The sequence below is a fragment of the Taurulus bubalis genome (genome assembly GCF_910589615.1).
Source record: "Taurulus bubalis genome assembly, chromosome: 4".
Classification (NCBI taxonomy): domain Eukaryota; kingdom Metazoa; phylum Chordata; class Actinopteri; order Perciformes; family Cottidae; genus Taurulus; species Taurulus bubalis.
In genome coordinates, this window is record NC_136592.1 from 17,181,807 (window position 1) to 17,194,727 (window position 12,921).

Sequence of the window (12,921 nt, forward strand, 5' to 3'; positions counted from 1 at the left end):
ATGCTGACCGAACCGTGTGGAGCCATGTCGATGGGGTCAGATGTTCGAGATCTGACCCTCTTACCTCCAGTGCCTCCTGTGTCGTCCTTATCAGGCGCTGGGGGTGGCTGTGGGATGTCCGTTGGTGGTGGCCAGTGGACCCAGCTGCTGGACCTCCACCCTGGCACTCCCTACAGCTCCCTGCCCTCCCACCACTCCCTCATCAAGCAGGAACCCGGTTGGGGGACCACTGATCCAATAGAGGACCCTCACTGTGGACTCGGGGCCTTCACAGTGCACTTCTCGGGCCAGTTTACAGGCTCGGGCCCCTGTCGAGTTGGGGCCTTCGGAGAGCCAACTGCCAGTCAACCACTGATGTTTCCCAATGGAACCTACCTGCCTGGCTGTATGGACAGTCCTCCTGCACCCAGGAACCAGGGTAAGAATGCTCATCTGTCTTCTCTCATCAGCTTAATGTTATGTCAAGATACTAAAACATGACGAGCACATGTTTTCACACACTAATCAATAAAATCCAGATGTATTGTGTTTTTCCTACTGCGTGTGATCCTGATGTAACTTCATGTTTAGGGGTTGTCAACAGTGTTGTGTCTCAGCAGGATGTTATGTGCTGTCCTGGGTCATTCTGTCCCATGTCAGGAACAAGCTTGACAGCTTTCTGGTGATGCTCTGGCAGACATCCTTTGCACTTTAATCACTAGCAGAGTCACAACCACCTTTAAGGCATCTGTATAAATATATGCAGGTAGATCTCCTCCTTCACCAGGTCTTATTCCTGCATTACTTCTTTGTCCATTTGTCAAATGCGATGCCAGTATTTAAATACAATTTTTGAATGGTGTCTCTTATGCATCCATATGAAGTTACAGTGTATTGTAGTTAAAAGTATTGTTTTATGCTGAATGCTCACACTCTCCTTTGCAGTTTTAAATGTCATGCACATTGCTTTCTACGACTCACTGTTTTAAAATACATGAGCGTGTCTAACAGCAGCAGTGACATGCAAATATTACTCGCACTGGTTCATTACCTTGGTAGTGGTAATCCAGTATTTTGCACATACCAACCAACTTAATAGGAAATATACATATATAAATAATACCTGTTGAGCTGCCACAGTGAATGTTGCAGTCGTCTTAATTCATAGATACTTAATTCATCCAGTGAATTGAAATTAGCCAAAGACAGGAGACAAAGATGCTTAATGAGCTCATCAGCTGATTGTAAATAAATGACAACATTTTGCATTTCAAAGTTTAGATTTTATTTGCATGGACAACGTAACCCGTACGACTGTGTGCTTTCCTTTTTTTTCTTCAAATAATTGTTTTTAAAACATTTCACCACAAGTGCTGTGTTGAGCAAAACAACTTCCTCTGCTATAAAAGAAATGAAAAAGAAAGAAAAAAAAAGATTACGGTTAACATCTTTATTCAGAAGTATTACTCAATTCCCAAAACAAAAACTAAAATTAAGTGGAACATTTTTAACTAATGAATTGTGAAGCTTAAGCTTGATTTTTTTCTTCTCCAAACAATACTTCTGGGATCGTTTAATCCCAATAGATCTGCACAAAAAAAGATAAAACGGAGTTAAACTGTTATATATCTGGAATCTTGGAATTTGGAATCAAACCGTATATCTGTTTCCAGGATATGATTTATCTGCCTTTACTGTAAACAACGCATGATTGTTGTCTATTGGGGCTCACTACTCAGAGGGCAGGTTTAAGGCCAAGTGTCTGCTGATGTGAATGTCATAGTCAGTATGCAATGAGTCTTTTGTTGTTTGCTCACTGGAAAGTCATTTTTGATGAAGTGATAGAATACTTAGCGTAGTGCTCTGCAGGCTGAAGGGATTTAAGTAAGAATTTGTGAGTCATTTTTCTCAGAAATATTTCAACAGGTCTGACTCAGGATATAGCAACCTGTCTAGGCTGTGTATGTAAAATAAACATGCCCACACATTTCACATAGCTTTCTGAAATGCAACATTGTTCTTTAACTATTCATCTCCCCCAAAGAGAGACGAAACTATTTATTGCTGACTTGTAAATGTTAATGAATGAAGAAATGAATGAATGAATTAAGCATACATTAAATTCATTACTTCTCAACCTTATTTTTCTACTGAGCATATTCGCCCGCACTCATCCCAGTCTTTCTGTGGTGTTTTTGCCAAATTTATTTTTCCACCTGCCATAAATTTTGAAACCACAAGGCCAAAGATAGATGGCGGGGCTATGTTACAAGGAAATAGGATTTACTAGTTTGATGAATGTCTCTCTGTGGTGACCCTGCCAGGGTCTAAGAGCTATTACCAGGGGGATTCGGATAACTGACCAGATACTGCAAGCTTTGTTTGCAAGATGGCAATCCAATGACTCAACCAGGCAAATGAGATCATTTCGATTTACCATTGCTTCCCTTTTTGTTTTCTCTTTTTAGGCTACGGAGCAGTGGGTTTAGACAGCAACCCCAGTTATGGTCACACTCCGTCTCACCACACCCCTCAGCTCTCCAGCCTGTCCTTCAAACACGAGGACACGCTGTCACCTCCACACAACATAGGTAACTGTCTAGATCCTGACATCTTTTCACTAAATTGACTCGCAGACTGGAAGACTGTCATGTCACAGCAAGGTTATATAAGTAACCCATCATTTTTCATATCACAACAGAATCACTGCTCTCCATTTTTCCTTCATCTCTCTGTCTGCACACGCATTCATAAACGCAGGCATACATAAACACAGCCTGCCTCTCGCTTACGAAGCATACGTATGGTTAATGTCTCTGGAAATGATAACTTGAGGAAACAGCTTTATGTGACTTCGCTGGAATGTCAAAAACTGTCTGGGGAACAATATACTAAATGAACCTGATAGGGACCACTGTTTCTCATTGACCTCTCTCTCTCTCTCTTTGAATGGAAGAGCTGTGCGTGTGTGCATGCATATCTTAATAGTCATTTAAAAAAATATATTTGTGTGTGTTTTGTGTCTGCTCTGATGAAGGGAACTTGAAATATCCATCAAATACAAACATGTTTCCCCAGGAATGTTTTGGGGTGAGTTTTCAGCTTAATACTGGATAGTAAGATGGTAAAGGGCAATGGCAACCTGAAATTACTTCAATGATTAATCATTGAAATATTTTTTTTAAACTAAAAGTGTTTATATTTGGCCGTTTTCTTTTTCTTCTTTGATGAATAAATACATATTTTTGGTTGGACAAAACAAGCCACTTAAATATGTCAGCTCCTGGGAAAATACATTTTATAGACCAGCATTTTGTATCTAATATCGAGAAAATAAGCAACTTTTGTGTTTGTATTTTTAGTTGACCAGCAGTACCCTGCTCCTCCCATGTTTGGTTGCCACAATCCATCTGAATCCTGTCCAAGCAGCCAAGCTCTGCTGCTGAGAAACTACAACAGGTAGACTGATTTGATTCTGCATGCTGCTATATTTGACTCCTGCTACCTTTGAATCCGCTCTTGTTACAATTCCACTCTTCCCAAACGTTTTCAGACTCCTCATTCATCAATTAATGTAAAATTCTTTCCACCGACACCACATGCAGCTCCCTCACTTGCTGGTAATTTTTAGAAGTGTGAACTCTCTCTGATCCTATGCTAAGCCCTGCGTCTGCCACTGCACTGTCTGGATCCTGAATTATAATTTGTTCTGAGGTTAAGTGCTGCCCACTGGTGCTCAGCAGGCCAAAACAAACACTGAGCGATCTACTGCTGATGTGTCTTAGTCTACCCTGAAGAAAAATGAGGGGAAAAGTAAAAGAGACAAGTTCAGTGAAAGTGAAAGTTAAGTGGGGGATGTGGGGTAGTTAAAGGCTGGGAATCTGCTCACTGTAACCTCTGAATGTGCTTCCAACTTGTTCTCATTTTGATGCAAAACATCTTAAAGGGTTCAAAATTCTTTGAATGCCGCCCTGCGATGTTGTTGGAGAAAAGGAACATGTGCAACCCAAATACTGGAACAGAAGTTGATAAGAAGAAGGAAGACTTTGCGGTTGTTAGAGCGTTATGGCATGAACTGGAAACCCTCAAACAAACACAGAGACATGCACATGCACACGCACACGCTCTCCCGTACACAGCGTGAATATATGTCAGATATCAGTGAGTCTTTCCACAGTTTAACATAGCTGAGAGCTGATTAGCGAGCCATCGCGATCCTTCCTTCAAGGACTTCTCAAGGAATGCCGTCCAGAATTCCCCCGAAACTGGTTCCCGCCTTTAATGATACTGAGGACAGAGTGATGTCATGCACTGGTCCATGGTGTACTAGGCACGGAGGCACTCACCCCCGCAGAGTGCACAACTGCATCTCCAAGTGTGTGTATTTCTGTCAAGTGTGTGTGTGTGTGTGTGTGTGTGTGTGTGTGTGTGTGTGTGTGTGTGTGTGTGTGCAATAGTGTGATCTGCCAAGGTAAAGAATGGCTCTGAGCCCATGTTTTTTAATGAAGCCAGTGAGGAGTGTGGTGGGTGGACAGGATGTGTTAATAAGCGAGCAATTTTGAGTTTCCCCTGAATGAAATGCCTTCATTATCCTTACAAGGGAAAAAATAATGACAGGCTCATAAATATTGTATGTTTTTTCTTACCTTGAAATCTCACAAACCAAATAAAGAGTGCAAATCTAGTAATCAATAATCTAAAATGCTAATGACTGCTGTATGTTTCACTCAGTGATAACCTGTACCAAATGGCATCTCAGCTGGATTGTGTAACATGGAACCAAATGAACAACCTGGCATCTTCCATGAAAAGGTGAGCATTATTTTTTATTTTAAAGACATGCTGTATTCCTCAGTGTTGACCAATGTTTGTGGTGGTGCAGAGGAGGAGGAAGAGGAGGATTTGACCAGATGGCTGTTGGCCTACTGCCAAGGGAAATCAGTAGAGTGGAGAAGACCGTATTCATGTTTGCGTATATGTAGTTTTACAGTCTTGTGCTGTAGTTAGGATTATAACGTGTTTGTGCCATGTAGGAGGGAAAGACCTTTCTCATGTAGATTAAACTCTTTGTGGTTTTACCCGTGACTATATTAATTTAGACTGATGAACACGATTTAGTATGTATCTGTTTATCAACCGTATCTGACAAATCTATACAATTTTTTTTTTTTCTAAAACTGTGCACTCAAACTTTTCAGTGTTTTAATTACTCAATCTAATTTTGCTCCTGCCCGGTAGTGGCCATCCACCGAGCTATGACAGTGATCCCACAGCCCCTCCTCCACCCATGCTCGTCAGTGCCCAGTACCACATACACACACACGGTGTCTTCAGAGGACTTCAGGTAAGCCAAAACTAACACACATGCAATACATACAGCAAGTAATTACAAGTGAACTTCTCTACAAACTCCTTCTCTTTCCAAAAGGATGTTCGACGCGTAGCTGGTATTGGTCCACCAGTTGTGAGGTCATCATCAGAGGCCAACGAAAAGCGTCCATTTGTATGTGCTTATCCTGGTTGCAGCAAGAGATACTTCAAACTGTCACATCTGCAGATGCACGGCCGCAAACATACAGGTGAGAGGATTTGACTTTTTCCTGCTCAGACCTCAAGCTGCTCCTTTTTATAGATTACAATGAGAAATACATACAGGCTGTTGAAGTTGAGTTTACAAATGAAATTAAAGATTAAATATGGATGCCGTATTCTGTTGGTGAAACAAGTGTTTATGCTCATGTTTGAATGTGTGTAGCTGTGTTACAGGTAGATTGATAACGCTGTTGATCTGGGTGGTTTATTTTGCAGGAGAGAAGCCTTACCAGTGTGATTTCACAGACTGCGGCCGCAGATTCTCTCGTTCAGACCAGTTAAAGAGGCACCAGCGCAGACACACAGGTACATGATTTTCCTCCAGGGATGTAGCTACCACTGAGGTCATGACCTCTTTTTCCTTGGAATTTTTTTTTGGGGGGGGATTAACATTTCACATTATAAAAAATGTAAAACACCAGGTGGGTCGTTTTAGGCAGATTCAAGTGTTTTCAGTATATTTACTTTGACTACTTTTAGGCCAATAAATAAATAAATATTTCTAGGATTCATTATATTCCTCATCAGGGTTGTATTCCTGACAGTTTAGAGAAGGCCATGTGAAATACAACTAGGTCTACCAGAAAATGTAACTAAAATAATACAATATGACACTACATGTGCACTACAAGTTAAATATATATTATGTGTGAATTCTAAATGACCCCAAAAAATAGTTTAGACCTGATGAATTTTTATTTGTAATGATTCCAACCTCCACAGTGATCGCTCATCTCATTGTGTATTTAAACTTTTGACCCTCACCTCACCCTCTTCTCATGTCTGTCTCAACAAACAAACGACCGTTTGCACCTCTGTGTAGGAGTGAAGCCCTTTCAGTGTGAGACCTGTCAGAGAAAGTTTTCACGGTCAGATCATCTTAAGACGCACACTCGGACTCATACAGGTAAAACAAGTGCGTATACCTTTATTTTCTACCTTTCCATTCTTTTCCAAATGAGATTTTTTTGGCTCACCTGACTTTAATTCATGTACAACGAAACGCAAGTTTGCATTCCATGAGTTGAATTCACTCTAAAGCAATGATTTATCTTGTTTTTCCTTGTTTGTCCCCTCCTTGTCAGGTGAGAAGCCCTTTACCTGCCGCTGGTCCAACTGTCAGAAGAAGTTTGCCCGCTCTGACGAGCTGGTGCGCCACCACAGCATGCACCAGAGGAACCTGACCAAGCTGCAGCCTGCCATCTGAGCAGCGAGAGGAGGAGGAGAAAGAGGAAGGTGACATTATGTCGTGCCAGCGCGTAGAGGAGGACGCTGGAGCCTGGTCAGCGCTTATGGTGCCTTGCCAGACTCGCTGAAGTGGGGAGCCCAGCTGATGCCTCCCTCTGCCAGCCGACGTCAAGAGACTCTGATGAACCCCGATCTTCTTGACGCACCTCAACTAGAACTAGTTCTGGTTATTTGACTTTAAAACTCAGACTGAGAGGGTATAATACCACAGTGATCCTGAGCCAAGAAGAAAATTGTTTTTATGTGAGATGAAGAAAATGTTGATACACTCTTTTGGATATTTTAGTACACTTGCACTGGCTTCTTTTTTTATTGTTAAAAAATGTGTCACCTTGAAAATGTGCTGGACAATTTAAACTGGATTTAGTAAATGGACAATGTGTATTTCTTTGTCTTTTAAGTTGAGATGTTTTGCTTTGGGGAATGTGAACATCCTTATATTCTTACAGTATACACTCTAAATTGCTTTGTATATATGTGATGTATTTGCTTACCTTTATAGATGTCCCTTTTGTATTTTCTATGTTTTTTCTAAGTTTATAAAATGTTGATTCACGTTGTTGTCTTTTAAGTGTGTGTGTGTGTGTGTGTGTGTGTGTGTGTGTGTGTGTGTGTGTGTGTGTGTGTGTGTGTGTGTGTGTGTGTGTGTGTGTGTGTGTGTGTGAGTGAGTTAGAAAGAGAAGAGGTGTTGGTGTTGTCAGATTAAGAGGCCACCTATGAGTGGTAGTGGTGGGGGGATGACAGACAGTAAAACAGCACCCAGCTGCGACTCTGACAGGATGCAGGTCTCACCCTAAATCTCTGACACACATCTTCATAACTAGGAACATCTGGAGCCCAGTAAATCTCATTAGAAAATACACATACCTCAGTGTCAGCTGCTGTACTTCACTGACTTCTGCATAAGCTGGGCCCCTACACACACACACACACACACACACACACACACACACACACACACACACACACACACACACAAACATACATATTAAAGTCCCAATTGTAAATACTATCCTCCAGTTTGGAATGGGACCTTACATCACGGAGCCACATGATGGCAGTATCAGCCTTTTCAGTCCAGCTGATGCACTGTGAGTGCTGGAGTGTGGCTGACCCCATAATAGTGCTTTCACTTTTACACTTCATTCTTCATATCATACATGTCAACTGCAGTCTTGCCCTGAGAGGCCACAATAAATATGTTAAAATCAATGAAAGTGAGAAACAGGAAGGCAACGTCAGCGCATGCCCTCCCCCATCAAATATACATGATGTGGATGGAGTTGTGTGTCAAGTCCATAAGAGATGAGATGATTCAGCTACAGCAGGTAGGTTAATAAAATATGACTCAATGTGGGAAGAATAGCGCAGCTGCATGGCTCTGTGGGCTAATGATGTCACATACCTGGAAAAGCAATGTAAACACGCACATGGTATATTTAGCTGTTGGCTACATGTTCACACAGAAACCACAGTGCACATTCACTGAAGGCATTCTCTCACCCTAAACACATACAGTACAGACACACATCTGCTTCTGCATTGCTGCTTTTATTCCATAACAGATCCTGACACTTTCCAAACTAACAGAAAGATTAAAATGCCATTCGGCTATTTCAGGGTCACAGACTCATATGAAGTGGTGATTCGGGTTGTTTTCCGATCCACTAAATGGCTACGAAGTACTATCTCTGTGATCTGTTTTTTTTTTCAGCTTCTTAATCCAATGCACTTTGATTAAGAGCTGTTTCTCTTTGTTCTCTCTCTGCGGGGGCCCCAGGAGGAAGAGAGAGATCAGAGGGACAGCGGAGTTGAACATTTTACTCACTCCAGTTCACTCTTAACTGGAGACTGCCAAGGCTGTGTGGTGCATGAGGAACCCATGCTTTAAACATCCTCAAACATTACTGCCATCATTATTGCACACATTCAAAAAACCCTACATGGATCTCCCTGATCTACAGTCCTTCAATAGATTGTTTCTGATCATAGACAGTGGGAGAAAGTATCTCATAACACTACAAATGTCTGCACTCAGTCCCTTTCTGCCTGCATGAACACATACATATACACGCATACACACTCGCATGCACACGCCACCAGATGCCCCCTCAGCTGTACTGCTGGCTGTTTGCCTTTAAGGGGTGTCAGCGTGGGTAATCTCAGGTGACGTACACCTGGTAACGCACAGCCCAAGACATCTGTAGGACAGCAGGCCTGCCAGCTTCACAGCCTCCATATCCATGTGCAACCCCCCCAAAAAGCCTTCTTTTTGAATGCAAGTGTGATTTAACCTCACTGTCACAATGGAAGCCAAGAAACAGGCACAGTTCATTCCATATATGCAAAATGAAACATTAACTTTCTCCATACTATTGAGTCTTTTCATTTACTTGGTCTGATGAGGGGATATTATTTGTCAATGAGTCATTCAGTGAAGTCCCAGGTGCATCCAACATTATTATAAAGCGCCGACTGCATTTATTTGGGCCAAAAAGACATTACTTAACCTCCGGGAGCAGGAAAGGTCAATGCACATGTAGCACACAGAGACCTCTATAAGGCCCAAGGGATTGTTAACAAGGTCAAGGCCCCAGAGAGGAAACTAAACGGGGCTACAAGAAGGCCTGCATGCAAAAACAGTGCTACACCAACAGGAGGCGCTGTCAAGAACAGTTCAAATGTTTAGTGAAGCATGTTCTTAGTTGTATTCCCAGACAGCATACCCCCTCCCCTCGGGCTAGCTCTCTTGTGCAGAGCTGCTGCTCCACACAGTCTGAGGGGCCTAGGGGTTCTTGGGGGTATTCCCTGTGGTAAAGCAGGGAGCCTGAGGGGCTCCGGTGTGTAGGAGCTTTGGGAATGCAGAAGCCTTGGGGGCCTGGAGCTCAGATGGGGCCTAGAGGGTAAACTTTCTCACACAGGGAGCAGAGATGGAGCAGATACATAAAGACAGCGAGGGGAAAACACCTTGAGAAGAGTCTGTCAGATATGCAGGCAACAGCCGGGAAGATCCCATGAGAGTATACAGGCACAGAAACACAAACACACACATGTATGTACTATACTCAAAACCAATATGTGGGCCAGCAAATAGAGTGTTTTTAAATATTCCCCTCTCTCCTCAACCATCCCGTCTTTCATCTTCTCCTCTTTTCTACCTCCTGCTGTCTCCTCTATTCCACTGGAAGATATTAACGCCTAACAGGATTAGATGTGTCTCTATCATGTGAGACACAAGATCACAAACCAACCCAAGCCCCCTGGGGAACAGCGGGACAGGAGGGATGAAACAAGGCCACGTCTCCCCTCTCCTCCCCTCCATCCCAAAGGTATCCAGATGCTGGGACATGGGGAGACACGACTAGAGTAATGAAAGAGGAAAATGTTGACAAATGAAGCGAGAGAGGCGTTTTGTCCAAAGATATCAGTCTCACTTGGATAACATTGTCTCCACCCTCACTGTCGTGAACTCCAAAACTACTACATTGTGGACCACTTTGGTCTTTTAATTAAAACTCGAAAAGTTTCTCTCTGCATACTGTATCATTATAAGATATGCAGTGGCCTGTCAGAATGAGTGGGCAACTAAAGCAGCAAAGCAGCGGCATAAAAGCTGTTTGAAACTGATTTTGAGTCATCCTGACCTCAGTCCAAAGGGCTCCCATTACTCCGAAAGCAGTTACAATTAGTTACCAACTCACTAGGTTTATGGTTCCTAAATTGAAATGTATCGCTCTTTAAAACCTTCTCTCTAATTGTGTAGTCATTAATGGCCGATTCCATATCTACTCTACGTTGATGGGCACATAAAAACTCATGATGATAGACGAGCACAAGTGCAATTGTTAAAACAAGAGGAAGTCGCCTCTTGTTCTGCCTCATCACCACTAGGAGGAGTAGAGTCCTGTGATGGGCGAGAGGAGGGATAACCACTTTCTCCAAGATGTCATTAAAGATTGATGGATTCCTTCAAGCTTCATTGTCCAGAAGTAGAAACATGTGAGGCGCCGAATCAGCCTATATTCACATGACACGCACATACAATCACACAACTTGCACAAATACAGAAGGAATGGTCTGCGTAGCATCGCCAGCTTGATAGAAGGCTTGATAGAAAGGCTGAGGTCAAAGGTCCAAGACAAAATGTAGCCCCTCCACCACACACCAGACAAGAGGATATTGGAATTTCCTACATGATGGTCTAAATGCCTATTCCACAAAATGGCCTATTCCACATATGCACAAAATCCAGAATATGTATTGCCCTTAAGTATTCACATGTAATCTTATCAAACAACCTTGTTCTGTGATCTAAGTTAGATTGATTCCATGTAATGTTTACTTGTTCATCGTTCATTGGGGTGTGTTTTAGGAGGGGAACCTACATTGTTGCAGATAAGAGACAAAGTTAATTGATTGCAATGTTATGCTTGTTATTTTTTTTTGTGTCTTTGAGGAACATGAGGAACATGAGGAACATGAGGAACTGCCGTCGGCCTAACCTTGTTATTTTTTTTTGTGTCTTTGAGGAACATGAGGAACATGAGGAACATGAGGAACTGCCGTCGGCCTTTACGATCCCATCCATGTATACGTTTGATGGCTGTAGAAAGAAAAGTCCTCCCTTTAGATTGCTAAAGCTGCCTAATTCACAGAGAAAATACAGAGGACCTCATTAAACTATATATATATATATATATATATATATATATATATATATATATATATATATATATATATATATATATAAATATACATATTAGCAAGTAGTAACTAATTATGACAGTAATAGCAATACAAATGATATTATTCTAAATGTTATATATCATATATAAGTTCTTCTGTGTGCGGTCACATCATGCATTTTCAGTAATACAAACTATGATCAGACCTCCATTGAGAAGACAAAAGGGAAAGCCTGTCCCTCAAGCTGTCATGTAAGGCCAAGAAACATATAAAGTTCATCCATTCAGATTAGTAAATATTAAATGTTTTGTCTAAACAGCTCAATAATGAACTGAGATTGCACCGTTGTTTTACCATTATGCATGTTATTATATAATGGGTGGAACGCCTGTTATGAAAGTCTCAGCACGGGATGGTTTAGATGTCCCAAAGATCATTACAAACCACACAGTGGGCTACAAATCCTCAGGGCACAAGGAACTAACACAAGAGATAAAAGACAAAAATGAGGGAACTCAGATTTATGCAGCTTAAAAATAGGGCATCATGATGATAAGAGTCAGGAGGGGAGTTGAAGGGCGATGCACTGTATAGTTTATTATGCAGGCAGTTTAACTGTAGTAGTCATTTTGGGTTTGCTGCTGTTAATTACTGTTATGGAAATGGCAGTGTACTATGAAAAAAAGCTCTTTCAAAGGAGATGCAAGTCTAACTGAAGATTATACTAGGGGGCTTCTTAGACATTAATATTCTACACTTTATAACTGTCCTCTCCCACTGTTTCCATCCTGTTCTCACCCAGAGGGCTCATTATTATCAGTGGAGAGGGGTTGATCTACGCAGACACTCATATGAGAGCTGTCTGAAGGCATTACTGTACACACACTCCCCCAGTGTGAATGATTAGGAACCTATCATAAACAGGAGGGGCAGGCTGTTAAACATGACCGCGAGGCAGGCTGCACAGATAGCCCATGTGCCCCCATCTTGCTCAGTCAAACACACATTTGGTTCTTTTACATCTGCGTGCACCACTAATACTCATCCACCTTCACTCACACACTGGCACAGACTCACAGATGCACCCTGACACATGACAAACCTCATATGCTATTTGGAGGAAGTATATTGAGCTACTTAGTGTTTTAGGCCTCCCAATTATTCAAATGCATGATGCAAGACTGACCCCACACTCTTTAGAAAGGCAACAGAGCAAACATTTGATTATCCAGTAGACATTATAGAGACCAAAAATAACAAAAAACTTCAACACCACAGGCAACACCTCCACTTTGAATGTTCTTCAGACCTAGAGCTTTTGTCAGATGAACAAAGAAGGAATTAATCTGAAAACAAATCTGTATTCTTGGATGAAGCTGCACAAGTGGAGCCACGCCAGAATATGGTAACCTATTT

General features: G+C 41.9%; 1 protein-coding gene across 1 annotated transcript; it reads left to right on the forward strand.

The window, feature by feature from the left end:
- Nucleotides 1-6,778, forward strand: wt1b (WT1 transcription factor b; the record flags this gene model as incomplete). Its single annotated transcript, XM_079217576.1, has 9 exons — nucleotides 1-418; nucleotides 2,448-2,570; nucleotides 3,342-3,438; nucleotides 4,711-4,791; nucleotides 5,218-5,323; nucleotides 5,408-5,558; nucleotides 5,788-5,877; nucleotides 6,395-6,487; nucleotides 6,657-6,778. 9 exons carry the CDS (start codon nucleotides 1-3, stop codon nucleotides 6,776-6,778), a joined length of 1,281 nt encoding a protein of 426 aa, XP_079073702.1.
- Between the last annotated feature and the right edge of the window lie 6,143 nt (nucleotides 6,779-12,921).